At 42.1% G+C, this 25,762-nt stretch overlaps 1 protein-coding gene across 1 annotated transcript; it reads left to right on the top strand.

Moving 5' to 3' along the window:
• The first annotated feature begins 6,446 nt into the window (after positions 1–6,446).
• On the top strand, positions 6,447–25,746 carry LOC140480071 (large ribosomal subunit protein uL18A). The gene is made up of 8 exons (XM_072574673.1): positions 6,447–6,583; positions 9,953–10,022; positions 10,126–10,241; positions 10,409–10,543; positions 15,799–16,001; positions 16,514–16,691; positions 20,093–20,181; positions 25,565–25,746. The coding sequence occupies exons 1-8, from the start codon at positions 6,581–6,583 to the stop codon at positions 25,662–25,664; spliced, it is 894 nt and encodes a 297-aa protein (XP_072430774.1). The 5' UTR covers positions 6,447–6,580; the 3' UTR covers positions 25,665–25,746.
• Positions 25,747–25,762: the final 16 nt, after the last annotated feature.

Raw genomic sequence — 25,762 nt, 5'->3', positions numbered from 1 at the left:
CAATCTTCAACCTATGGTATATGTTACTTCCAAACCCATGCACTTTATTTTTGTTTCCTAACCTCCTGTGTGGGAGTTTATCAAAACCTTCTAAAAATCCAAATATATCACGTCCACACATTCACCCTTATCCTCTCCTTTAGTAAAATCCTCAAAAAACTCTATCAGTTTTTTTGTCAAAACTTTGTCAAACATGATATCCCTTTCATAAATCAATGTTGACTCTGAACAACCAAATAATTATTTTCTAAAATAAAACAAAGAACTGTGGGTGCTAGAGATCTGAAAAAGAATTCTGGCAAAATTCAGCAGGTTTGGCAGCATCTGTGGGAACAAAGCAGAGTCAACCAAAAGATGAAGAGTCACCAGACTTGAAACATTAACTTATTATTTTTGAAATATCCTGTACTTATATCCTTTGTAATAATGTTTTCCTTACTACTGACGTTAGGTTCACAATCTGTGGTGTTTGGTCTTCTCTCTTTTCCTTTCTCAAATGGGGGCGTTGCATTTCACAACCTTCCAGCCTGCTCGTACTCTTGTAGAATTAATAGATTTTTGAAAGATGTTTCCCAATGTGTCCACCTATCACTATAACCATCTCTTTCAACTGTAAATTGAAGGTCATCAGGTCCTGCTTTTTCAGCTTCCCAACCTTATCCCTTAAGAATGAACCCTAGTATGTTTTTATTCAATGCTTTATTCAGTGGTATTGCTGCCTGTGGTGCTTAACGTACCTCCAACCTTAGATGTCATGGTTCTTCATCTCATACTCTTATTTTCCAGTGAGTATGTGGTCTGTTTATTCTTTATTCCTAAACACACCACCTCATGCTTACCTTTATTGAATGGAATATGCCAATCACATGTTTATACAGCCAGTTGCTTATACTGCAGACAATTGCAGATGGTGTAATGTCCATTCTGTCCACAAAAGTGACCCTGAGCTTCCTGTTGCTTGCCACTTCCACACTCTACCATGTTCCCTGGCCAATGTTTCTTGTATCTGGTTTGTTGCAGGGCTCCAACAAAGCTCAGCGCAAGCTGGAAGAATAGCATCTCATTTTCTATTTGGGGACCTGGCAGCCTTTAGGATTCAATGTCATGTTCAATAATGTTAGGACCTAAGCACCATCTCCCATTTCCTCACCCAACCCCCACACACCAGGCTTTGGCATCACATGGGCTGCTACCACACACCATCCCATTGTCAGCTACTAATGATCCCCATGAGCAGCTATTGATGCTTCCAAACTAACCTTTACCCACTTCTTTGTCTGCCCAACCATTGTTTTCTCTCTGGGCTCCATCTGCCCCTATTGTTTACTCCTCCACCACTCCATCTTCAACATATATACTACCCTTTTCCTCACTAGAATCAGTTTTGTAAAAGTGAAGCTGGTTAATTCTGCTTTCTCTCCACAGATGCTGCCAGATCTGATAATTTAGAGTCATAGGGTCATAGAGATATACAGTATAGGACCCTTCAGTCCAACTTGTCCATGCCGACCAGATATCTTAAATTAATCTAGTCCCATTTGCCAGTATTTGGCCCATTTTCCTCTAAACCCCTCCTATTCATATACCCATCCAGATACCTTTTAAATGCTGTAATTGTACCAGCCTCCACCACTTCCTCTGGCATCTCATTCCATACATGCACCACCCTCTGCGTGAAAATGTTTCCCCTTAGGTCCCTTCTAAATCTTTCATCTCTCACCCTAAACCTATGCCCTGTAGTTCTAGGCTCCCCCAACCAAGGGAAAAGCCCTTACCTACTTACCCTATCCATGCCCCTCATGAATTTATAAACCTCTATAAGGTCACCCCTCAGCCTCCGATGCTCCAGGGAAAATAGCCTATAGTTCCTACGTTCCAACCCTGGCAACATCCTCGTAAATCTTTTCTGGACCATTTCCTTTCATCCTTTCGATAGGAGGGAGATACACAATATTCCAAAAGTGGACTAACCAATGTCCTGTACAGCTGCAACATGACTGCAACTCCTATACTCAGTGCTCTGACCAATAAAGGAAAGCACACTAAACACCTTCTTCACGATCCTATCTAACTGTGACTGCACTTTCAATGAATTATGAACCTGCACTCCAAGGTCTCTTTGTTGAGCAACACTCCCCAGGACCTAACCATTAAGTGTATAAGTCCTGCCCTAATTTGCCTTTCCAAAATGCAGCATCTCACATTGAAATAAATTAAACTCTATCTGCCACTCCTTGACCCATTGGCTGATTTGATGATGATCCTGTTGTACTCTGAGGTAACCTTCGTCACTGTCCACTACACCTCCAATTTTGGTGTCATCTGCAAACTTACTAACTATACCTCCTATGTTCACATCCAAATCATTTATTAAAATGATGAAAAGCAGTGAACCCAGCACCGATCCTTGTGGCACACCGCTGGTTACAGGACTTCAGTCTGAAAAACAACCCTCCACAACCACCCTCTGTCTTCTACCTTTGAGCCAGTTCTGTATCCAAATGGCTAGTTCTCCCTGTATTCCATGAGATCTAACCGTTGCTAACCAGGCTACCATGGAGAACCTTGTACAAGGCCTAACTGAAGTCCATGTAGATCACGTCTACAGCTCTGCCCTCATCAATCCTCTTCGTTACTTCTTCAAAAAACTCAATCAAGTTTGTGAGACATGATTTCCCATGCACAAAGCCATGTTGACTATCCCTAATCAATTCTTGCCTATCCAAATACATGTAAATCCTGTCCCTCAGGATCCCCTCCAACAACTTGCCCACCAGATGTCAGGTTCACTGGTCTGTAGTTCCCTGGCTTTTCCTTACCAACTTTTCTAAATAGTGGCACCATGTTAGCCAATCTCCTGTCTTATGGCACCTTATGGCCCAGAAATCACTTCCCTAGCTTCCCACAGAATTCTAGGGTACATCTGATCAGTTCATGGGGATTGTTTCACCTGTATGTGTTTTAAATATCAAGCAGCTCCTCCACTGTAATCTGGACATTTTTCAAGATGTCACCATCTATTTCTGCACATTCTGAATCTTCCATGTCTTTCTCCACAGTAAACACTTATGTAAAAGGCTGATTTAGTAAAAATACTTCTTCCAGTAATTTCTGTTTCTGATCACCAGCATCCACAGTTCTTAAAAAGAAATCAAAAGAACTGCAGATGTTGTAAATCAGAAACAAAAATGGAGTTTGCTGGAAAAGCACAGCAGGTCTGGCAGGATCTGTGAAGAGAGAATAGTTCAGGTACAGTGACCCTCCCTTAGAATGGATAGTAGTTAGGAAAATGTTGGTTTACATGCAGAAGATAAGGTGGGGGGAGGGGAGGGGTCTTAGGTAGGGATCGAGCCCAAAGAGACAGAACCAGGAGCAGGAGTAGGTCATCTGGCCCTTCAAGTCCTCTCTGACATTCAATTAAATAATGGCTGATCTTTTCGTGGCCTCAGCTCCACTTATCCACCCTCTTATCATAACCCTTAATTCCTTTACTGTTCAAAAAAATAACTATCTTAGCTTTAAAAACATTTCCTGAGGAAGCCTCAACTACTTCACTGGGCAGAGAATTCCACAGATTCCACAGTTCCTTCTCAATTCAATCCTAAGTCTGTTCCCCCTAAGTTTTAGGCCAGCCCTCGACCTAGTTTCACCCACCAGTGGAAGCGTCCTCACTACTTCTATCTGTCTATTCCCTTCATAATTTTTATATGTTTCTGTGAAATCCCCCCCCCATTCTTCAAAATTCCAAAGAATATTATTCACAGTCTACTCAATCTCTCCTCATAAGCCAACTCCCTCAACTCCAGAATCAACCCAGTGAATCTCCTCTGTACCCCGTCTAGTGCCAGTACATCCTTTCTCAAGTAAGGGGACCAAAACTATGTGCAGTACTCCAGGTGTCGCCTCACCAGCACCCTAAAGCTGCAACATAACCTCCCTATTTTTAAATTCAATCCCTTATGAAGGACAAAATTCCATTTGCCTTCTTAATTACCTGCTGCACCTGCAAACCAATCTTCTATGATTCATGCACAAGGATACCCAGGTCCCTCTGCACAGCAGCATGTTGCAATATTTTTACCATCCAATGTTTTACTATTATTCCTACCAAAAGGATGAGTTACATTTATTAATGTTGTACTCCATCTGCCAGACCTTTGCCCACTCATCTATGATTCTCTGCAAAGTTTCACAGTGCACTGCAAACTTTGCTCTACCACTCATCTTAGTGTCATCCGCAAACTTTGACACACCACACGTGGTCCCCCAAAAAACTAATGTCATTTACAAAATACCTTGCAAGAGCTGTAACAAACACTACTTTGGACAAACAGACAAAAACTAGCCACCAAGATACATGAACATCAATTAGCCACGAAAAGACATAACCCTCTCTCACTAGTATTTTTACATACAGATGAGAAAAGGCACCACTTCAACTGGGACAACACATCCATCCAAGGACAAGCCAAACAGAGACACACACGAGAATTGCTAGAAACAAGGCATTCCAACTGGAAATCAGTCAAACACCACTAGCCACTAGCCAATCAAAAAAGCACTAATTTATCCCCACGCTTTGCTTCCTGAACAGTTGGACAAACAAAGGAGTTGATAAGTTTAGCTGGGAGGGTGAATCACTGTTAATGGAGACTGTTAGTGGCTAATAATAGGTAGTGCGTAATGGCAGACTATGTGATAATAAGGAGAAAGTGAGCACTGCAGATGGTGAAAAGTCACAGTCAAAACATGTTTTTCTGGGAAAGCTGAAACATTGACTTTTCTACTCTACGGATGCTGTCTGACCTGCTATGCTCTTCCAGCACCACACTTTTCGACTATGTGATAACAAGGGCCTGGTACTCCCCCTGTCCTAGCCTCCTATCACATGCACCAGGCCTTGTTATCACATAGGAGAAAATTAGGACTGCAGATGCTCGAGATTAGAGTCGAGAATGTGGTACTGGAAAAGCACAGCTGGTCAGGCAGCATTTGAGGAGCAGGAGAATCGATGTTTCGGGCAAAAGCACGTCGTCAGGGTGAAGGGCTCTTGCCTGGAAACGCCGATTCTCCTGCTCCTCAGATGCTGCCTGACCTCTTGTTATTACATAGAGTCATAGAGGTGTACAGCATGGAAACAGACCCTTAGGTCCAATACGTCCATGCCGACCAGATATCCCAACCCAATCTAGTCCCACCTGCCAGCACCCAGCCCATATCCCTCCAAATTCTTCCTATTCATATACCCATCCAAATGCCTCTTAAATGTTGCAATTGTACCAACCTCCAATGCACGCAATATTCCAACAGTGGCCTAACCAATGTCCTGTACAACCGCAACATGACCTCCCAACTCCTGTAATCAATACTCTGACAAATAAAGGAAAGCATACCAAACGCCTTCTTTACTATCCTATCTACCTGCGACTCAACTTTCAGGCAGCTATGAACTTGCACTCCAAGGTCTCTTTGTTCAGCAACACTCCCTAGGACCTTACCATTAAGTGTATCAGTCCTGCTAAGATTTGCTTTCCCAAAATGGAACACCTCGCATTCATCTGAATTAAACTCCATCTGCCACTTCTCAGCCCCTTGGCCCATCTGGTAAAAATCTGAGGTAACCCTCTTCGCTGTCCACTACACCTCCAATTTTGGTGTCATCTACAAACTTACTAACTGTACCTCTTATGCTCGCATCCAAATCATTTATGTAAATGACAAAAAGTAGTCAGCCATTACATACTACCTACTGTTTGCCACTAACAGTCTCCATTAACAGCTATTCACCCTCCCAGCCAGATTCTTTGTCTTTTCCCATCGCTTTGGGCTCTATCCCTACCTATCATTTACTCCTTACCCCCTCCCTAAACCTATTTTATGCATATAAACCAACAATTTCCTAGCTATCATCAGTTCTGAGTTGAAAAGTGTGACACTGAAAAGCACAGCAGGTCAGGCAGCATCTGAGGAGCAGGAGAATGATGTTTCTGGCAAAAGCCCTTCATCAGGAATGTAGGGTGCCTGGGAGATAAATGGGAGGGTGGGGCTGGGGAAGGTAGCTGCAAAGATGACAGGTAGATGGAGGTGGGGGGTGATGGTGATACGTTGGAAGGGAGGGTTCATCTGTACTGAGGAAAGGTCACCAGACCCGAAACGTTAACTTTGATTTCTCTGCTCAGATGCTGCCAGACCTGCTGAGCCTTTCCAGCAACTTCTGTTTTTGGATCTGCAGTTCTTTGCTTTTCTAATGAATGTAATTTGTGTATCTTCCTTAGTATTCAGTACACCTGCCAATTTAGCATCATGATTAATAGTTCAGGTGTCGAAGAAGACCCTCTTTCCATTAAGCTCCAGTGACTTGGCATTGAGCAGGTTAGTGGTCCTCCCGTTGGGCAGGGGGCGCTGCGGCCTGAGCGGATCAGAGTTGGAGGGGGGGAAGGAACGATCTTACCACAAATTCACAACAATTTTCTACCTACTGCACATGCGCAGAATGAGCGGCCTTTTCCAGTTTGGCGGAATCGGCCTGCCCCAGAAAATCGCCTGGGTCCCGGGCGGTTGAGGGTGAAGACGCTTGAAAATGGTTGGTAGTTCCCCGAAATGAACATCGATTCTGGTAGTTAACAGCTGCGCGGATCACACGGATCCTTCAGAAAGCGAGGAGTATTGTGTGTTGCGAAGGATGGCGTTAGATTGTTGGCAACTTCAGCCGCTGGTCTCACTTCTCAACGTGGCCATTGGGCTAGAGGCTGAGAAACCGATCCCGGGGCAAGACGTGAAAGCAATCGCGACTGACACAGCTTTCTGGGCTAAATTAGTGTGTTTTGAATTTGTAAAATATCGCATTTTGCCCTTTTTCGATAACTGCACACTGGCTTAAATCGTTTTGTGTGTAATAGCTACTCATTCTGCAAGATGGTCTGTAGTGAACTTGGGCCTCCTTGGGCAAAAAACGTGATTTGATTTGTCGTTTAGTCCCGAAGTTTTAAGCATTTTAAGTCCTTTAGGTTTTGTCATTTAAAAATAAAATGTGGCTCGTACTTTCGAGACCTCCCTTAACCTTTATGGACATGATACAGTATATAGTTTTAAAAATACCCAATTTGTTGTCCTGAAGATTATTTAAAGTTAAATTATTTATAAATGTAAATCAGAGAGTTTAATATTTAAAGTTACTCGGAAATAGATAGTTCTTTCATTTCAACTTTGATTAAGTTAGTCCAGTATAATGGCCTCAAGTTACTTAGAACATAGAACAGTACAGGCCGTTCGGCCCTCGAGGTTGTGCCAACCTTTTGTCCTATTCTAAAATCAAACTAACCTACATACCCCTCATTTTACTATCTTCCACGTGCCTATCCAAGAGTCACTTAAATGTCCCTAATGTATCTAACTCTACTACCATCGCTGGCAGTGCATTCCACGCGCTCACCACTCTGTATGAAGAACCGACTTCTGACTTCTCCCTTAAACCTTCTTCCAATCACCTTTTGATCGTCCTGCGGAAAATACTCTGACTATTCACTGCTTAAGTCGTGAGGGTTTGAAATGGTTAACATGAAAGACATGGAGTGAGTTAACTTTATTTAAAATATAAGTGGTATTGTAGTGTTGGTCCATTTGCTTTATTCATTCTGGAATGTGGGCATAACCCATCTGCAAGTGGCTTGGTATGAGTTGATGACTGGAATAATGTAGACCATAATGGGTAAGGATAGTAGCTTTTCTTCCCTCGAGGGCAACAGTGAACTAGTTGGGCTTTTACAGTTCAATCGCTTTGTGTTCGCTTGCAAATTACTGTGGTGACTTTGTAAGTTAATTCTTTGAACATTATCACGGCTTCTGGATTCCTCATGCAGCAACATTACATTAGTGAACTCTTTAACAAATATGTTTCCGTGCTGGGAAAATACAGGAATGGAAATATCTTCAACCCAATCTGTGTTTTGCTTTCAGTGAAAAGTTTTGATTGTGACCTAAAATTTCATTTCCCCGCAGTTTGAGTAGTTTACATTTTGGAGCACAGGTGAGAGTGGGACAATTGAACTTTGACTGCACTCCTCTAAGATTAAAAAAAAAGTTTAAACATCTGACTTAAAAAGCCCTGTGTTGGGAAGGCTGTGTGCACAAAAATGAATTTCAGAAGAGCCTGAGATAAATTGACTGAAGGCCTTAGCAAAATACTGTGCTCTGAAATTTAAAAACAAAATCTCGGCATGCCTGGCTGCATTTATTAATGAGAAGCAAGAGATTGGATTTATATTTGTGAGTTCAGTATGACTCTGCGGAGGACGGGAAGTGGCACTAGGTGAGTTGTTCCTTCAGGGAGCTGGCAGATGTGATTGGTCAAATGGTCTCCTGTTGCTGTAGCTATCCTGCATTTTGAGTTGAAGTTTATATTTTACCCCTCATGTTGAGGTTGTACAGGATGTTGTTGGTGAGGCTTCTTTTGAAGTACTTTGTGCAGTTCTGGTCACCCCGTTATAGGAAGGATATTTTTAAACTGGAGAAGGTTCAGAAAAGATTTACCAGGATGTTGCTGGGAATGGAGGGTTTGAAATATAAAAATAGACTGAAGACTGAAACTTTTTTCACTGGAGTTTAGGGGTTTGAGGTTTATAAAATCATGATGGGCATAGATAAGGTGAATGAATAAGGCCTTCCTGATGAAGGGTGTATGCCCTAAATGTCAATTCTCATGCTTCTCTGATGCTGTCTGACCACCTGTGCTTTTCCAGCACCACACTGTTTGACTCTGGTCTCCAGCAGTACTTGCTTTCCCCCATAGATAAGGTGAATGTCAAGGGTCTTTTCTCTAGGGTGAGAGAGTTTAAAACTAAGGGACATGTTTTTAAGTGAAAGGAGAAAGATTTAAAAAGGATATGAGGGGCAACTTTTCTTTTAGGCACAGTTGTCAGTGTGTGAACTGGCAGAGAAAGTGGTGTATGCAAGTACAATTCCAATGTTTAGAAGACATCTGGATAATTCATAAATAGGGAAGGTTTGGAGGGGATGAGTTTTGTTCGGAAACGGGTTGGAATGGACTGTTTGGACTGAAAGATCTGTGCTTTCAGATTGACGCATATTAAGTGTTTCCTGCAAAGGTCAATTTTCTCTTAATGAGTGCAAATGAATGCAATAATTTTTATTTCTTTGCAAATAAAGCTGATGAAACTGAGGATTTGAATATCGGAAACCTGCAGAATTATCTAAGTTCAACACGAAGGGATCATTATTAGTTTTTGCAACAAAGCTGTCCTTTTGAAGCTGAAAACCCAGACAGGCAAAAATTACTTAACCACATCTTTTGGCCTGATTTATTGCCATCTTTAACAACCAGTCTCTACTGTTTTGGATCTTAGGTCTTTAGTGCTTAGTTCATTACTTCTACTACTCCAATCTGTTGAGAATTGGATATTGAATGCAGAGATTTTGCTTTCAACTGGGGTCATTAGTTTCTAGCTGTCATTTCCAAACAACTTCCAGTTGACCATACTGTTCATTATTCAGCTATCGTAAGAGAGTAGAGTGACTTGCTATTTCACAATATGGCATTTTTGTGGCAGTTAGATAGATGAAGTGGGCATAAGTGCACTTTCATAGAAACTTTCATTTATCTGCTTTCCAAAGCAGACTGAGCAGCAGTCTAATGGCTTGATGCAAAAGGTAATGAATATGAATTAGATGGACTTGATCTACCTAAACCTACAGCAAATTGTCTTTTAACAGTTGTTGCTGTGGCATAAAAAAAACTTCAATTGTGATTAGTGGTGATAAACATTGTATTGTTTGTAGAATTCTGATAAGTAAAATTATTATTGGTATCAGAATGCCTGTGTATATAAAACAGCTAGGATCTGTGACAGATTGGTAAATATATAGATATTTGGAAATCTTACCTTGCACATTAAGTTCTTACAATGCTAACATTTTTTTTCTCTTCCAAACATAGGGATTTGTTAAAGTTGTGAAAAGCAAGGCGTACTTCAAGCGATATCAAGTGAAGTTCAGGAGGAGGAGAGGCAAGTTAATTGAGGAAACTGTTAGCCCTCACCTTGCACTCTGCAAAGTTCCAACAATTGGCGGTGGGACAGTGTTATAAAATGTACTCTCTTCCATTTTCAGAGGGAAAGACTGATTACTATGCACGAAAACGCTTGGTGGTACAGGATAAAAACAAGTACAATACCCCAAAATATCGGATGATTGTACGATTCACCAACCGGGACATCATATGCCAGGTAAGAGATTCGTATTAATGATCTGTTTTAGTGTTAAATGGGGTCTACGATATGAAAACAATCACATTAATGGTCATTTTTAAAATTTTGATTTTTGAATTTTTATATGTCAAACTTTCTTCTCCCATAGTAATGCATATGATATTGATGGGCTTCTTACTTTACAGATTGCGTATGCCAAAATTGAGGGTGATATCATTGTTTGTGCTGCCTATGGCCATGAATTACCCAAATATGGCATAAAAGTTGGGCTCACCAACTATGCTGCATCCTATTGCACTGGTCTGCTGCTTGCCCGCAGGGTAAGTTCTAGCTTAGCACGCGTATGATTTTAAGGCTCTTGCTTTCTTGGAAGTATTTTTGAGATGGCCTGAACTTTTTAGGTAATTTCCTTATTTAAGGTCTTTTATTGGAGGCATGTAGAACTTTTAATGGCTGTTAACCATATAATTTTAATGTGGTGAAACATGCAGGTGATCTTGTCTTCAGTAATATTGCAAGCATGAGGTTTTGGGTGTACAGTTGTACAGTGACCTTTGCATATTCCATTTTTTCCTGCATTACAGTGGTTACACTTTATAACCATTTCATTGGCTGTAAAGTGCTTTGGAACATCCTGAGGTTGTGAAAGATGCTACCTAAATGCAAGTCTTTATTTTTATTGCAGTAGTTAAATATATACAGGAGCATTTAATCACAGATCTGAACATGGACATGAAAACGATAATTTGTATTTATGCCATGCTTTTAACATTGTAAAGCATCTCATGATACTTCACATAAGTGAAATTGTAGTAAAAACTGAGGATGGAGCTATTTGGAAGTAGAAATTGAGGACTGCAGATGCTGGAGATCAGAGCTGAAAATGTGTTGCTGGAAAAGCGCAGCAGGTCAGGCAGCATCCAAGGAGCAGGAGAATCGACGTTTTGGGCATAAGCCCTTCTTCAGGAATGAGGAAAGTGTGCCAAGCAGGCTAAGATAAAAGGTAGGGAGGACTAACTTGGGGAAGGGGTGTTGGCAATGCAATAGGTGGAAGGAGGTTAAGGTGAGGGTGATAGGCCGGGGTGGGGGCGGAGAGGTTAGGAAGAAGATTGCAGGTTAGGAAGGTGGTGCTGAGTTCGAGGGTTGGGACTGAGATAAGGTGGGGGGAGGGGAAATGAGGAAACTGGAGAAATCTGAGTTCATCCCTTGAGGTTGGAGGGTTCCTAGGCAGAAGATGAGGCGCTCTTCCTCCAGCCGTTGTGTTGCTATGGTCTGGCGATGGAGGAGTCCAAGGACCTGCATGTCCTTGGTGGAGTGGGAGGGGAAGTTGAAGTGTTGAGCCATGGGGTGGTTGGGTTGGTTGGTCCGGGTGTCCCAGAGGTGTTCTCTGAAACGTTCCGCAAGTAGGCGGCCTGTCTCCCCAAAATGGAGGAGGCCACATCAGGTGCAGTAAATGATGTGTGTGGAGGTGCAGGTGAATTTGTGGCGGATATGGAAGGATCCCTTAGAGCCTTGGAGGGAAGTAAGGGGGGAGGTGTGGGCGCAAGTTTTGCATTTCTTGCGGTTGCAGGGGAAGGTGCCGGGAGTGGAGGTTGGGTTGGTGGGGGGTGTGGACCTGACGAGGGAGTCACGTAGGTAGTGGTCTTTTCAGAATGCTGATAGGGGAGGGGGGAATATATCCCTGGTGGTGGAGTCCATTTGGAGGTGGCGGAAATGACGACGGATGATACGCTGTATATGGAGGTTGGTGGGGTGGTAGGTGAGGACCAGTGGGGTTCTGTCCTGGTGGCGATTGGAGGGGCGGGGCTCAAGGGCGGAGGAGCGGGAAGTGGAGGAGATGCGGTGGAGGGCATCGTCGACCACGTCTGGGGGGAAATTGCGGTGTTTGAAGAAGGAGGTCATCTGGGTTGGTCCTCCTGGGAGCAGATGCGGTGGAGACGAAGGAATTGGGAATATGGGGTGGCATTTTTACAGTGGGAGGAGGTATAGTCTAGGTAGCTGCGGGAGTCGGCCGGTTTATAGTAAATGTCCGTGTTGATTCGGTCGCCCGAGATAGAAATGGAGAGGTCTAGGAAGGGGAAGGAGGAGTCTGAGACGTCCAGGTAAATTTGAGGTCAGGGTGGAAGGTGTTAGTAAAGTGGGTGAACTGTTCAACCTCCTCGTGGGAGCACGAGGCAGCGCCGATACAGTCATCGATGTAGCGGACGAAAAGGTGGGGGGTGGTACCAGTGTAGCTGCGGAAGATGGACTGTTCCACATAGCCTACGAAGAGGCAGGCATAGCTGGGGCCCATGCGGGTGCCCATGGCTACTCCTTTGGTTTGGAGGAAGTGGGAGGATTGGAAAGAGAAGTTGTTCAGAGTGAGGACCAGTTCAGTCAGTCGAAGGAGGGTGTCAGTGGAAGGGTACTGGTTGGTACGGTGGGAAAGGAAGAAGCGGAGGGCTTTGAGTCCTTTGTGATGGGGGATGGAGGTGTACAGGGACTGGATGTCCATGGTGAAGATAAGGCGTTGGGGACCGGGGAAGCAGAAATCATGGAGGAGGTGGAGGGCGTGCATGGTGTCCCGAACGTAGGTGGGGAGTTCTTGGACTAAGAGGGACAGGACCGTGTCGAGGTATGCAGAGATGAGTTCGGTAGGGCAGGAGCAGGCTGAGACAATGGGTCGGCCGGGGCAGTCAGGTTTGTGGATTTTGGGCAGGACGTAGAAACGGGCGGTGCGGGGTTGTGGGACTATGAGGTTGGAGGCGGTGGATGGGAGATCCCCTGAGGTGATGAGGTTATGGATGATCTGGGAGATGATGGTTTGGTGGTGGGAGGTGGGGTCATGATCAAGGGGGCAGTAGGAGAAGGTGTCCGCGAGCTGGCGTTTAGCCTCAGGGGTGTAAAGGTCGATGCGCCAAACTACTACCAAGCCTCCCTTGTCTGTCGGTTTGATAGTGAGGTTGGGGTTGGAACGGAGGGAATGGAGGGCTGCACGTTCCGAGGGTGAGAGGGGTGGAGAGGTTGAGGCGGTTAATGTCGCGGCGGCAGTTGGCTATGAAGAGATCAAGGGCAGGTAAGAGGCCAGCACGGGGTATCCATGTGGATGGGGTGTGTTGGAGGCGGGAGAAGGGGGCGTCAGAGGGTGGGCGAAAATCCTGGTGGTAGAAGTAGGCATGGAGGCAAAGGCGGCAGAAGAATTGGGCGCAGAGGCAAAGGTGGCAGAAGAATTGGATGGAGCTATTTGGATAATAATTAAAAGCTCCATCCAACAGAGTCTTAAAAACAGAGAGAGACTCACAGCAGTAGAGGGGATGATGTCCAGCCTGTGGAGCCTAATACTTGAATGCGCAACCATCAGAGATGGGAGGAATTTGGGGAACGCAAAGAAGTTAATCACAGTGATTGTTGGAACTGGTGGGGCACATGGTGTAGGAACCTATCAACACATGGGCTGGTGGTCCACAATCACAGATAATGTTTGCAATGTCCTAAGGCACCAATTGCAGCTGGGATTCTGTGGATACCAGACTGAATTCCCCATTGCCTACTGGGTACTGTCTTCCAGGATGAACCTTTATCAATGTGCATGATGCTTTCTTCCGGCGTTAGGCTTTACACTGGTGTGGCACCACTTCATTGTCTCATGTTGAAATACCCGAGGGGTCGATGTATGTATGCTTTTTCACCTGGCCCCAAGGCAGGGGCAAGGTTGATTGCTGAGCTAGGCTTTATGCAGTATCGAATTGAAACTAGAATTTTGGATGAGTTGAAGTTCAAGGTTGCTGAATTGAAAACTATCCACAAGAGACTAAAAACATTGAATCTGGAGCTGAGAAAGGCACAAGTGAGATTATCAGTGGCAAATGAATGGGCTGACAAAGATGTGGAACTGACTGATGGCAGGGAGATCATGCAGTTTCTTATGTGAACTGTAGTTTAGCTTCGAGTAGAATAGAGTCTGGTTTTGTCTTGTGCGTGACATGGAATGAGAAAGAGGAGATTACAAGGGTGTACTTGTTTGTAATAAAATGTCTCAGTAATAAGACTTCTGTTAATGGAGTGTGTAACCAGTAATGCAAACTTTACATTAACTGCATGCATATATATTGATCTTTAATTTGACATTTTAACACAAATAAGTTAATTTCTTCAAATGTAGCCATTTGGGTACAGAACGGCTCGAAGGTCGATGACAGAAGATGGTGGTGGAGAGTTGCCTTTTAGACTGGAGGCCTCTGACCAGTGGTGTGCCATAAGGATTGGTGTTGGGTCCGCTGCTTTTCGTCATTGATAGAAATTATTTGGGTGTGAACAGAGGAGGTATATTTAGTAAGTTTGCAGATGACACCAAAATGGGAGGTGTAGTGATCAGATGGGTCAATGGGCTGAGGAGTGGCAGATGGAGTTTAATTTAGATAAATGTGAGATGCTGCATTTTGGAAAGGTAAATTAGGGACATAAGTTCAGGAGGGGACAGGAAAAATTTAAAAGGTTACTTTTTCACACAGTGGGTGGTGTGTTTATGGAATGAGCTGCCACAGGTAGTCCTGGAAGCTGATATAATTACAACATTTAAAAGGCATCTGGATGGGTAAATGAATAGGAAGGGTTTAGAGGGATATGGGCCAAGTGCTGGCAAATAGGACTAGATTGGGTTGGGATGTCTGGTCAGCATGGATGAGTTGGACCGAAGGGCCTGTTTCCGTGCTGTACATCTCTATGACTCTTAATTCACTTTCAGGATGCTGGCCAGCCAGCAGTTATTGCCTATTCCTAGTTGCTCTTGAGGACGTGGTGGTAAACTGCTTTCTTGAACATCATTTAGATACACCCAATGACAAGGGAAAGAGTTCCAGCACTTTGACCCAACAACACTGAATGAACAGCAATATATTTGAGTCAGTGGTGAGTTGCTTGGAGGCAGTTTGCAGCTGGTGGTGTTTCAATGTATCTGCTGCCCTTGTCTTTCTATTGGTAATGGTCATAGGTTTCGAAGGTGTAGTCTAAGGAGCCTTCGTGAATTTCTGTGTGGGAATAGCTTGCTAATACTAATCTCCACATCAAGCACTCCATGGTTATTGCATTGGTTGCATGTACAATGAAGATTCTTTCATTCTGCATGAGCAATAGAAATTAGCCCCTCAAAAAATGCAGTCTGAAGTGAAAACCTGGAAGTGCTGGAAATATTCAGATCAGCAACTTCTGTGGAGAGAAACATAGGTAACATGTCATGTTGATGAGCTAGTGTTGATGAAAGGTCATTTCTCTGAACGTGATGTTGAATACTTCTTAATTTAACCAAAGTCTCTGAAACAAATATCTTTCCTTTCCACCTGACTCTGTTGATGATATAAAAGGGCAGTGCACTGAGTCACATGGTTGCCATTCCTCTGGATTTTGATGGAAGAATTGTAACTGACTTGTATGAAATTTAAATGTGTACATTTTAATTTGGTTATCTAAAACATACAGTAGATTGCTTTGTGCATTGCTGGTGTTTTAATCCTTAAAATTCTGGGCATTGTAGTTATGGGTTTACTTTTAACAAGATAAAAATGGTTAACAATCTTTGTCATTTTTCCTTCTTAAAAAGCTGCTGACCAAATTTGGGTTGGACAAGATCTATGAGGGTCAGGTGCAAGCGACTGGTGATGAGTACAATGTAGAAAGCATTGATGGAAAGCCTAGTGCTTTCACCTGCTATCTTGATGCTGGCCTTGCCAGAACCACCACAGGCAACAAAGTCTTTGGAGCTTTGAAAGGTGCAGTTGATGGTGGCCTGTCTATTCCACATAGGTAAGGGGCTGTATTGTGTTCTTTTTATTCTAATGTTATTTCATAATTTCAGGCTTTGATTTTGTGCTTTGGCGCCTGATGTTGACATACACTGAACAGTGCAAACTTAGAAAAAGCAAAGTGTAGAATATAGGGAATTAAATCTATGCGTTTAATTCCTGAACTCAACAGTATCTTTGAAATGTGGCTTTAACTAACAGGAACAGAAATATGGATAGATTGGTGCATACTGCAAAAATAACCAATTTGAATAACTTTGCCTGGGTTTCTCACAAACCTACGTGAAAATGACACTGTCCAGTTTCAGATTTGTATTTCTGGTAACTATGGTTTTAAGGTATTTACATATTCTGTATCTGCTTTGATATAAGTTGAGTGGAGCTTAATTAAGTTATTCTTACAAGTGATGTAAATTTTGTTGAAAGACTAGATAAGGCTGTTTATAACTTTTGTAAAAGAGAAAAGTAAGTGGAATATTAAATGCATTGATTTTTAAAAAAAAATTATTCCAGCACCAAGCGATTTCCTGGATATGACTCTGAAAGCAAGGAATTCAATCCTGAAGTTCATCGTAAACACATCTTTGGGTTGAATATAGCAGAATACATGCGCTACCTAATGGATGAGGATGAGGATGCCTACAAGAAACAATTTTCTCAGTACACCAAGCATGGAGTCACAGCGGACAAGGTAGGGAAATGAATTTTTTTTAAAAATGTACACAATTGTCATTGATCTGTCTTTAAAAACGGGTCTTTGTCGCCCAGAGTGAGAGTTTAGAGTATTGCTGTGTAGAAAAAGAAGATATAAAGTCAAATGTGTTCTGTGGTTTTTTTTCAGGATCATTGATGGCTCGAATCTTATAACGTAGATCTATAAATTATAACATTTAATCAACATATAAATTGATGAAATTGAAGTTTATGTTAAGGAAGATTGAAGAATATTATGTTTAACTTAATCTATGTTAATCATTGTTTTAAAAAAGCCCATCCACCAGCTAAGTAAGACTTGACACTGAGCCACATGAGATGTTAAGATAAATGATCTAAAGTTGGATAAAAAGAGCCATTTTAAGGAGATGTGAGTTTATGGAGGGAATTCCATAGGTTTGTGTTTAAATAATTGAAAACATAACACTTAAAATCAGGGGTGTTTTAGGCACTAGAATTGGGAAAGTGCAGAGATCTTGGATGCTTGTCGGCTGAAGGAGCAGTTCAGAGATAGGGAGGTGCAAAGCCCTGCGCTGATATAAAACCAAGGATGAGATGAGCCAGTGCACTTTAGCGAGGTACAGGGTTAACTGGCTTTTAGGGCATAATACAGGTGAGAACTTGGGCATTAGAGTTTTGGGTCGGTTCCAGTTAATGGAAAGTTGAAGATGGGAGGCCATCCTGGAGTGCGCTGTTATGGCTGGAGACAGTTGATAACAAAGATAGATGTGGATGAGATGAGTCAGGGCCAGAGAACACTTGTGCAAGTGGAACTAACAATCTAATTGATGAAGCAGGAAGCTCATTTTATTGGCAGGGTGTCAGGATTATGAATGGTACAGTTCAGTCTCTGGCAGTGTTTCTGTTGTTATTTCTACATTTGTAATAAGGAATACATGGTAGTTTTTGGGGCCTAGTTTGATAAGAACCAGACCGGCTGAACTTTGCATCATTGAGAAGGGAACGATTTGTGGTGTTCATTTGGCCTGATGTTTGGGGCAGTGATGAATTCGTTGTTTCTGTAGTAGGAAGTACTTCATCAATTGTTTACTTTAGTGTCAATCTTCTTGCAGTTTGGACAAACAACTATGATAGTATTATCAGAAACAAAAACAGAAGTTGCTGGGAAAGCTCAACAGGTCTGGCAGCATCTGTGCAGAGAAATCAGAGTTAACGTTTTGAGTCCTGTGGAAAGGTCACTGGACTTGAAATGTTAACTTTGATTTCTCTGCACAGATGCTGCCAGACCTGCAGAGCTTTTCCAGCAACTTCTGTTCTTGTTTCTGTTTTACAGCATCCATAGTTCTTTTGGTTTTTATGATAATATTATATTGCATTGCTAAGAGTTCTCTGAGAAGATTTTGTAGTATTGTTTTATTGTGGAAAAGTTTGACACACTGCCAAAGCCAGGCAGTTGGGGATGGGCAATAAATGTGGGCCAATCGAGTGATGCCTATGACTCGGGAATGAATTTTTTTTTGAACAAGCTTGCCTTTCGTTGTTTAATAAATGCAAGTTAGTATATTCTTCTCCTACACTATAAAACGTTGCGACTGTTAGAAATTCAACATTGCTTTGAGGGCATTTATTTTCACCAGTATTCAGCTTCTGTCCTACTAAGAATGTTTTAACATAAAAGTAGGACATGCTGACTTCAAAATCAGTTCACGTCGTCTGAGTCCCCATTTCTTTCCTTGGAGACCTGCAACATTTTTGAGTTTACTGAATTCTGTTTTGATGGCCACAACTAAGTCCAGTTCCTCTACCCCTTCAGATGCAGCATTCCAGATTATAATTGATTTTTTAAAAAAAGTTTGTATTGCCATTGGTTCTTTTGCCAGTCCATTTTAATGTTTTTTGGTTTTGACTATTTGCACAGTGGGAAGTTTCTCACAATTTACTGTATAAACTCCTTGTGATTTTGAGCACCTCTTTCAAATCTCTCAACCTTCTCTAAGAACAAACTGAGCTTCTTCAATTTATCCAGTAACTTTTTAAATTCTTTTCGTGGGATATGGTATTGCTGGCTAGGCTAGCAATTATCGTGCATTCCTCATTGACTTAGAGGCTGAGCCAATATTTGATGAAGTTTCATCATAACTCTCATGTGTATTGCATGTCTTTCAAGCATTTACCTAGGATCTTGTAGGCTTTTTAAAAATCGCTCTTCCAGTCTACCCTGTTACCTTCACCAATGTGTATGCATGTGTCTGGGTCTTTGTGTTTTGCATCTGTTTAGAATGAGATTCTGAGTTTATATTTCCTTCCTCATTTTTCCTACTGGAGGGTGTCAATTTGCACTCATTGTATTAAATTCTATCTGCCAGATGACCTTGTCCATCCGCCATTGCACCATGTCTTCTTGAAATCTATCACTATTTTTCTCGGTTCACAATATTTCCACGTTTTCTTATATACCATCTGAGAATTTTGAAATTCTGCCCTGAGTACCTCAAATCATTAACAAGCGAAGCAGTTAACTGGTGTATACCTTCCTCTAGTTTGAAAAAATAATCCCTCACTACTCCACTTCTCTGTTTTGTGCCTAATGTATTCATGTTGTTGCTGTCCTTTTTTCACGGGCTTTGCTGGCAAGCCTTTAACATAGACTTCTAAAAACGTGTTTAATAAAATGCTATTACCCTCATCAATTGATTAACTGAAGTACAAAATAACCAATGAATCGAAAAGATGGCGAGACATAGATAATGCGAAAACAACTGGTGGCATCATATGACACACAATGAAAGTGGAATTGCAGTAATCCAAGAAGTTCACTGCTCTGGGTAGAAAACGCTTGCCTTTTGTGATATCTATTTTTGAAGTTAAAAATCACACAACAGGTTATAGTCCAACAGGTGTAATTGGAAGCACACTAGCATCAGGTCATTGTGGAGGGCACAATTGTAAGGCACAGAATTTATAGCAAAAACTTAGTGTGATGTAACTGAAATTATTCTATGAAAGGTACCTTGATTGTCTGTTGAGTCTTTCATCTGTTCGAATACCACAATAGTTTCACTTCTTTCATCTGTAAGTCACAAAACCTTTTTTAAGGTTGCATTCTCAGGTTAGCTGTAACAATTGATGTTAGCCTCACAATTATGTCCTCCACAATCACCTGATGAAGGAGCAGTGCTCCGAAAACTAGTGTGCTTCCATTAAACCTGTTGGACTATAACCTGGTGTTGTGTGATTTTTAATTTTGTCCACCCCAGTCCAACACCAGCATCTCTAAATCATGACTACATTTGAAGTGTTTTTATTCCAAAAAAACTTTAAATCTTGTATTTTTGGTCAAAGTTTGAAGGGACGGTAATGCTTAATCATCGTGCCAGTTTTATTTATTGGAGCTGCTTTCTTTTTAAATTTTCATAGATAGAAGAATTGTACAAGAAAGCTCATGCTGCTATCAGACAAAATCCTGTTCATGAGAAGAAGCCAAAGAGAGAAGTCAAGAAAAAGAGGTATACACAAATACTGCGCTCACTTTTGATTCTTACAAAAAGTAAAATTAGACCTTGCTCTTAATTGAATCAGAAACAAAGATTTATTTAGAAAGAGGTTGAATCTACATTCAGGTCAAGAAATGACGGTAACTATCTTAATTGAAAGAGTGCAGTTTTTTAAATGTAGAAGCGTAACTATGTGCTTGTTTACTTGTGGATCGACTATGTTTGTATGTTTTGCTTTGTACATAGAGTGGAAAAGTTATTTTCAACTCAACCCAAATTCTTAGCATGTGCTTTAAAATAAATGTTTTAGCTGAATTATAACTGCTGGTAACAATAGAAGTGAGCCACTGTTATGAGATGATATGGGTCCATCAAGGTCAACCCTTCAAGCTGCCTTCCTACCCAATGTGTTGCTTTGCTTGTAATGAGCTACTTTAAAATAAAAACTGAAAATACACAGTTCCTAAAATACCTTGAATAGATAGAATGAGACAACGAGCAAAGGAAAGAGGGTTGTAGTCATCGGAAGTTAATCATCTGAACCTCAGGACATTGCTGTAGGAGCTCCTTAGCATTGTGTCTTCAGCCCAGTCAGCTTCAGTTGTTTTGTCAGTGACCTCTCCATCATAAGGTCAGAAGTGGGGATGATAGCAGCTGATTGTGTTTTGGTCAATATCATTTGCAACTCCACATGCTGAAGCAGTCCATGCCCGCATGGAACAAGTCCTGGACATCATTCGAGCTGGGCTGGTGGGACACACAAATGTTGCTTGCTACTTAAGTGACAGGTAATTACATTTTTAGAGAGAGGTTAGACATCTCCCTTTGAAATTACAGCATTATTATCATTCAATCCACCATTATTGACATCACAGTCATCATCATTGAGCAGAAACTAATCACGAAAGCCATATAAATACTATTCCTAAAACAAAGCAGGACAGAGACTGGAAATTCTGCAGTGAATATTGAGCTTCCTGACTCCCCATAGCTTGTTCCCCATCTACAAGATGTAAGTTAGGAATGTTCTGTACTTAGTGGCTCGGCATCCAGAAACTCCTCCAGTATGGCAAACCTGTTGATTGGATTGACACCCCATTTAGCTTAAATATTTACATCTTCCATCAATGACACAGTAGCAGCAGTGCATCCGCCTCCAAGGCTTAGAAATCTATATCATAATTCTTTCATTGTCACTACATCAAAATCCTGTAACCCACTTTGTAACAGCATGGAAGGAATATTGACATCAAATGGACTGCAGAAGTCTAAGAATGGACACAGTGTTATCATCTCGTGCCCAAACAAGGACAGCCAATGAAAGTTGGCCTAGCCAGTACAGCCTCCATCCTGTGAAAGCATTTTTTGAAACATCTGACATTTTACCTGTTTTGAAACACTGCTTGGCCTGGAGGAATTGTCACTCCAACCATTTTTGCTTTAACTTGGTGTGTTCTGGTCCAGCTTTTGTGATAAAGAGGTCGGAGGCTGTGTCACTACACGCTGCTGCTGTAATTTGCAGTTTCAAAAGCATCTTACTGCACTGGGTCATCTTCCTGGTGCTGCCTCCATTGCAGGAGTTGCTGCTGCTCGGCATAGGACATCCTGATTGGACCGAAGGGTCTGTTTCCATGCTGTACAGTTCTATGACTGTAAGATGCTCAGTCGCACTGAAGTCCCAAGAATGCAGAGCCAGAAAAGAATGCTGGTGAGGACAAGATGTGGCTAAGTTCCTAACCAGCTGGATTTTCCCTCGTTCCCATGGCTACAAGCTAGAGGCCAGGGAACAGACTGTGGTTGGGTCTCGGCACTGCATCAGTAATACAGCCTCAGATTGGTGATTATCAGGATGTCCTATGCCGAGCAGCAGCAACTCCTGTCAGGATGAAAGGGAAGGCTGGTAGGTATAGGGAATGCTCGATGATGAAAGAAATTGAGGGTTTGGTTAAGAAAAAGAAGGAAGCATATGTCAGGTATAGACAGGATAGATCGAGTGAACCCTAAGAAGAGTATAAAGAAAGTAGGAGTATACTTAAGAGGGAAATCAGGGGGGCAAAACGGGGACATGAGATAGCTTTGGCAAATAGAATTAACGAGAATACAAAGGAGTTTTTACAAATACATTAAGGACAAAAGGGTAACTAGGGAGAGAATAGGGCCCCTCAAAGATCAGCAAGGCGGCCTTTGTGTGGAGCCACAGAAAATGGAGGAGATACTAAATGAATATTTTGCATCAGTATTTACTGTGGGAAAGGATATGGAAGATATAGACTGTAGGGAAATAGATGGTGACATCTTGCAAAATGTCCAGATTACAAAGGAGGAAGTGCTGGATGTCTTGAAACAGTTAAAGGTGGATAGATCCCCAGGACCTGATCAGGTGTACCCAAGAACTCTGTGGGAAGCTGGAGAAGTGATTGCTGGGCCTCTTGCTGAGATATTTGTATCATCGATAGTCACAGGTGAGGTTCCAGAAGACTGAAGGTTGGCAAATGTGGTGCCACTGTTTAAGGACGGTAAAGACAAGTCAGGGAACTATAGACCAATGAGCCTGACCTCGATGGTTATTGGAGGCAAGTTATTGGAGGGAATCCTGAGGGACAGGATGTACATGCATTTGGAAAGGCAAGGACTGATTCACGATAGTCAACATGGCTTTGTGCGTGGGAAATCATGTCTCACAACCTTGATTGAGTATTTTGAAGAAGTGACAAAGAAGATTGATGAGGGCAGAGCAGTAGATGAGATCTATATGGACATCAGTAAGGCGTTCGACTGATTAGCAAGGTTAGAGCTCATGGAATACAGGGAGAACTAGCCATTTGGATACAGAACTGGCTCAAAGGTAGAAGACAGAGGGTGGTGGTGGAGGGTTGTTTTTCAGACTGGAGGCCTGTGACCAGTGGAGTGCCACAAGGGGTCTGTGCTGGGTCTCTACTTTTTGTCATTTACATAAATGATTTGGATGCGAGCGTAAGAGGTACACAGTTAGTAAGTTTACAGATGACACCAAAATTGGAGGTGCAGGGGACAGCGAAGAAGGTTACGTCAGATTACAATAGGATCTGGATCAGATGAACCAGTGGGCCGAGAGGTGGCAGATGGAGTTTAATTCAGATAAATGCGAGGTGCTGCATTTTGGGAAAGCAAATCTTACCATTACGTATATAAGTCCTGCTAAGATCCGAGGGAGCGTTGCTGAACAAAGAGACCTTGGAGTGCAGGTTCATAGCTCCTTGAAAGTGGAGTTGCAGGGGCTGTCCACCAATATGCATTGCAAGCACACCGACACCCATAGTTACTGTGACTACATTCCCTCATAAAGATTGTGTTCTATTATTCCAACTTCTCTGTCTCTGTCACCTTTGTTCTGATGGTGCCACCTTTCACAGGGATGCCTAATACCGTCAAAATTGGCCTTTCTCCAACTTAGAACTTCAACTTTTAGATCTGGTCTATCCTTTTCCACCACTATTTTAAAACAAATAGAATTATGGTCACTGGCCCCAAAGTGCTCTCCCACTGACACCTCAGTCACCTGCTCTGCCTTATTTCCCAAGAGTACTGTTTCTTTAGTGTTGCTGGGTCAAAACACTGGAACTTCTCACCCATAGCTAAATTCACCACCACCTGCTCAAGGGCTGTTAAAGACAACAGTGAATGCTGGCCAGCCAGCATTGCTCAAATCATGTGAATGAATTAAAAACAAAACCTCAACTGTCGACTAGTGGTAAAGGTGGTGCTCCCCAGCCACTTAGGGTCTGAACCTGAGCTGCTGTTCCCATTGAGGTTTGGTCCCCTTTCCTCAGAAGTGTGGATCCAAGTGGAGTTGTCTGAAGAAGAGCCACTTTTGCCCACCAACAATAGATTGACAGTAACAAGAGGTCAAATCTAGGGAAGGATAACAAATTCAAATTGGGATTTGAGGAGAGGGGAGTTGGGCAAATGTCTGTTTGGGGATGGCGCAATAGAGGAAAAAGTTAGATGAGTTGGGAACTCAGTGGGGAAGGAGGGATAGGGAACTCTGACGTTGGAGGACAAGAGCTAGGAGATCAGGAACTGGGAAGAGAAGCTTAGTGTGATAGAGAGGAGGCATTTTTGGAAGAGAGACGTGTGTTGCGGTGAGAGAGTCTTTACTATTGTCACGATGGCGCATGTAGAACATGGCTGAAATCTACATGAGTACATAAAACTGAAAATAGTACATGATATTTTTATTTTTATAATGAGCTTTAATACATAGTGTTACAATGCTACTTTATTGCAATTTTCTTTTTGCTTCTGTCTGTTGCATTAATTTGTAAAATAAATGCTTTTTAAAATAAATCTTTGGGAATGGGGCATCGCTGGCAAGACCCGCCTTTGTTACCCATCCCTCTTTGCCTTTCAGAACGTAATCGTGAGTCAATTTTGAGAAGACTTGTAGCTCAGGTTGAGGTTTTGGATGTGGGTTTGCTCGCTGAGCTGGAAGGTTTGTTTTCAGACGTTTCGTCACAATACTCAGTAACATCTTAACTGAGCTTCTGGATGAAGCAGTGGTGGCATGGCCCACTTTCCATGAATGTGTTTAGGTTTCCTTGGGTTGGTGATGCCATTTCCTGTGGTGACAGCATTTCTGTGGTGATGTAATTTCCGTTTTTTTCTCGGGGGTGGTAAATGGGATCCAAGTTAATGTGTTTGTTGATAGACAAACAACAAACAATTGCCTTGGAACCCATTTACCACCCCTGACAAAGAATAGGAAATGACATCACAAAAATGTCACCACAGGAAATGACACCAAGGAAACTCAAACACATAAACAGAAAGCATGCTAAACCACCAGTGCTTCATCCTGAGGCTCACTGAAGATGTTACTCAGTATGGTGACGAAACGTCTGAAAACAAATCTTCCAGCTCAATGAGCAAACCTACACCCAGTAGTGGTGAATTTAAAAACTAATCACATTTGCAAAGCATTGCTTGTAGCCTTTGATTCACATGCATAATCCACTAAGATCATACTTTGGTGTTGATAGGATCTTGATTCATTATTGTGTACTAACTGCATTAATTGCCAAGTTACACTGTCGATTTTAGGCAGCTGCAATTGTTCACAATTCTGTTGGAACATAAAACAAAGGGAAATCTAATGTTTCTATTCACTTGAAGTTGAATTCCATTCTAAGTGGTAAGGATTTGCATTTCTAATAACTCAAAAGTGCTATCATAGATGATTCCTGTCTCAATTTTCAGACTTCCTTGTCTTCAGCTACTTGTATCCTTGGACATCAGTTAATCTTTAACTTGTTGGTTGAAGATTATTGAATACTTCTGTTGGCTATTTAATTTTCTTCAAAAAGATAAGTGTAATTTTTCGAGTGACAAACATTGAACTATTTTTCTTGATTTGTAGGTGGAATCGTCCTAAGATGTCCTTAGCACAGAGAAAGGATCGTGTTGCTCAAAAGAAGGCCAGCTTCCTCAGGGCACAGGAACAGAATGGCGATAGTTGAACAGCTGCCTTTAGCCATTGTTCAGCAAAGTACTAAATCTGATCATTCATATAAACTGTCAAATAAATTTAAAGAAAAACTGCTTCTGTTTGTGTTGA

This window comes from Chiloscyllium punctatum, chromosome 7 (assembly GCF_047496795.1).
Source record: "Chiloscyllium punctatum isolate Juve2018m chromosome 7, sChiPun1.3, whole genome shotgun sequence".
NCBI lineage: Eukaryota > Metazoa > Chordata > Chondrichthyes > Orectolobiformes > Hemiscylliidae > Chiloscyllium > Chiloscyllium punctatum.
Note: the sequence above shows the minus strand (reverse complement) of the source record. Positions and strands in the feature narration are given on the sequence as shown.

Bases quoted from the DNA above. Each gene is read 5' to 3' on its own strand.
- LOC140480071 (XM_072574673.1), top strand. The intron at 16,692-20,092 runs GTAGGGAAATGA...AAATTTTCATAG, and splicing joins ATGGAGTCACAGCGGACAAG to ATAGAAGAATTGTACAAGAA. The intron at 20,182-25,564 runs GTATACACAAAT...CTTGATTTGTAG, and splicing joins AGAGAAGTCAAGAAAAAGAG to GTGGAATCGTCCTAAGATGT.